The 2,476-nt window shown below is 36.4% G+C and overlaps 1 protein-coding gene across 1 annotated transcript; it reads right to left on the reverse strand.

The window, feature by feature from the left end:
- Window positions 1-272: 272 nt before the first annotated feature.
- On the reverse strand, window positions 273-2,222 carry LOC112506086. The gene is made up of 5 exons (XM_025110115.1): window positions 1,395-2,222; window positions 1,115-1,292; window positions 731-1,044; window positions 484-598; window positions 273-385 (listed from the first exon to the last, which is right to left on the reverse strand). Exons 1-5 carry the CDS (start codon window positions 2,220-2,222, stop codon window positions 273-275), a joined length of 1,548 nt encoding a protein of 515 aa, XP_024965883.1.
- Window positions 2,223-2,476: the final 254 nt, after the last annotated feature.

Consider the following 2,476-nt stretch of genomic DNA (forward strand, 5'->3'; position numbering starts at 1 on the left):
AGTATGAAACTCGAAGATTTTACATTACCTTTCTAACATCCCTTTGTGAACCCGTTCCGCCTCGTGCACCCCCTTTATTGCTTTGGCTATGAATATTAGTCCTAGGCCTTCCTGGTGGTCTGACATCTTTCAATGGTGCATCTTTTTTCTCATTCTTGCATGATCTACTGTTATGACCTGCTTCATTACATTTGGTACATGTCATTCTTCTTCYTTGTCTTCCAATCTGTCMKGTTGAAKTCAATAATTTTTCCACTGCATCCCTTCTTCTTTTAAGTTTTGGCCTTCCAGGCAATCTTCTTGGCAACGGCGGCAAGGGGCTGATATGATTGGTTTTCGGYCACATTTTGATTCCGTTTAAAGGTCTTAWATAATGATTGTATGACTGAATAAACATGGTTTTTCTGAAACAATCTGGAACATAACTTTCTGGAATCTTGTTTACGTACAAGATCGCAGCCATAGCATGGGCACATGGCAAACCCGATAGTTGCCACATTCTACAAGTACATGATCTTTCATCTACATCAACTATGAAAGCATCTAACCCACTTTTAACCTCAAAAAGATCACCCCACATGGAAGTACATGCCAAAATCTACATGGAAATGGAAAGTTAGTGAATTTATGAACAATGAGTACTAAAGCTTATAAGTGACAAAATAATACCTTTGTTGTTCCTTTAAGTGCTCAAATTTTTTCCTAATAGCAGGGCATATATATCATCCACCCATTTCCCAGATCTCTCTCTCATTTTATCCATTCTTTCAATCATTATTACTCTAATAGCTTCAAGCAGTGTAATGATTGGCTTTCTTCTAGCATTTACCAATAGTGAGTTAAAACACTCACTAATGCCATTTTCGACAGCATCACAGGCTCTATGCGTCTCAAAAAATGCACGAGACCAAGTATGAGGTGCTTTCTCCATAAGGTACAAATATGCATCAAGGTTGGCCGCTTTGATTTCACATGGGAAAAAATCAAAACAGTTAAGAAAAGCATAAAAGGACAGTTCTAACAGCCTAAATACATTTTTAACAACTTAAAACAATAACAAACAGCTTATAAAGCTTAAAAAACAACTTAAAAACAATTTCGAAAATGTAAATACCTTTGATTTCAGACATCACTTCTTCAAATTGTTGTTCATATGACGCTTTAGAGGCTGCCCAGAAAAGGTTTCTGAATTGTACACCGCTAAACTTCTTCCTAAAATTTGCATAAATGTGTCTAGCACATTGTCTGTGTTCAGCTACCGGGAGCACATCCTTGACAGCCTCAATCAGCCCCTGCTTAAGAAACAAAAAGTTATTTTGAAGATTAAAAATAATTATAAGAGGCATAAAAAAACACACACTTAAACGATGTAGAAACGACAAAACAAAATGTACCTTATGTTGATCTGAAATCAAAGTTGTACCAACACCATCATTCAAAGATAGGTCTTCTTTCAACAAGTTAATAAACCACGTCCAGTTTTCTTTGTTTTCAATATTCACCACTGCCCAGGCAATTGGGAATATTTGATTATTGGCATCTCGACCAACCGCTGAAAGCAACTCTCCTTTGCATATTGTCTTTAAAAAGCATCCATCAAGCCCAATTACTCTTCTACATCCACTAATCCAACCGTCTTTCAATCCTTGTAAACATATATAGAAGCCTTGAAAGTAAGTCTTCCCATCGGGATTGACTTCAACACTCATTTTTACTGTAGATCCAGGATTGGTTCTTCTAATTTCTTCACCGTACTCCCAAAGTTTATCATAATGTTTCTTCATGCCTTGCTCAAATTCACTAATTGCATGTGTCCTAGCCCTAGCACATTGGTTGATGCTCACTAGACACTTGTATTTCTTCATCACAGCAAATTGCAAGTCTACTAACTTCATATCAGGATTTTCCCTCAATCGACTGGCAAACTWCTTAGCAATAAACTTATAGTTCATCAATGAACCAAATTTAAAGTTTCTTGCACACATATGCTCATCCAYAAGAGATTTCACTTGGAACGATCTCTCATTTGCCATCCAAGTTGCCCATAATCTCCAAGGAYATTTCRGTTGATCATCACTAACWWMCCTTCCACATCTYGCTAATAGCTTAGTGTGGTCATTCCTTTCGAACCATATTTGGTAACCATTGGCTAATGCATAATTTGTTATGCATTCTTTGAGTTGTGTTGGGCTTTCATATCTCTCACCTAGTATAGGTTTCATGATCTTCCAATGTGTTTTTGGATTATGCATTGGATAGTAACCATTGTGCGAGGTCATGCTCTTCATCATCACTATTTATATTTGTCTCAACAATATTATCCCTTTTTAACTCCCAATTAAGATCATTTAAAAACTTTTCATGCTCAAAAGCCATCAAATCTTCTTCTCTCACATTATCATGATCTTCTCCAATATATTCTCGTGTCACTAAACCATGCCCAATTTTTTGTCTAAATTCAATTATTTCATCTTCT

The sequence above is a fragment of the Cynara cardunculus genome (genome assembly GCF_001531365.2).
Source record: "Cynara cardunculus var. scolymus isolate 2C chromosome LG 2, CcrdV1, whole genome shotgun sequence".
Classification (NCBI taxonomy): Eukaryota; Viridiplantae; Streptophyta; class Magnoliopsida; order Asterales; family Asteraceae; genus Cynara; species Cynara cardunculus.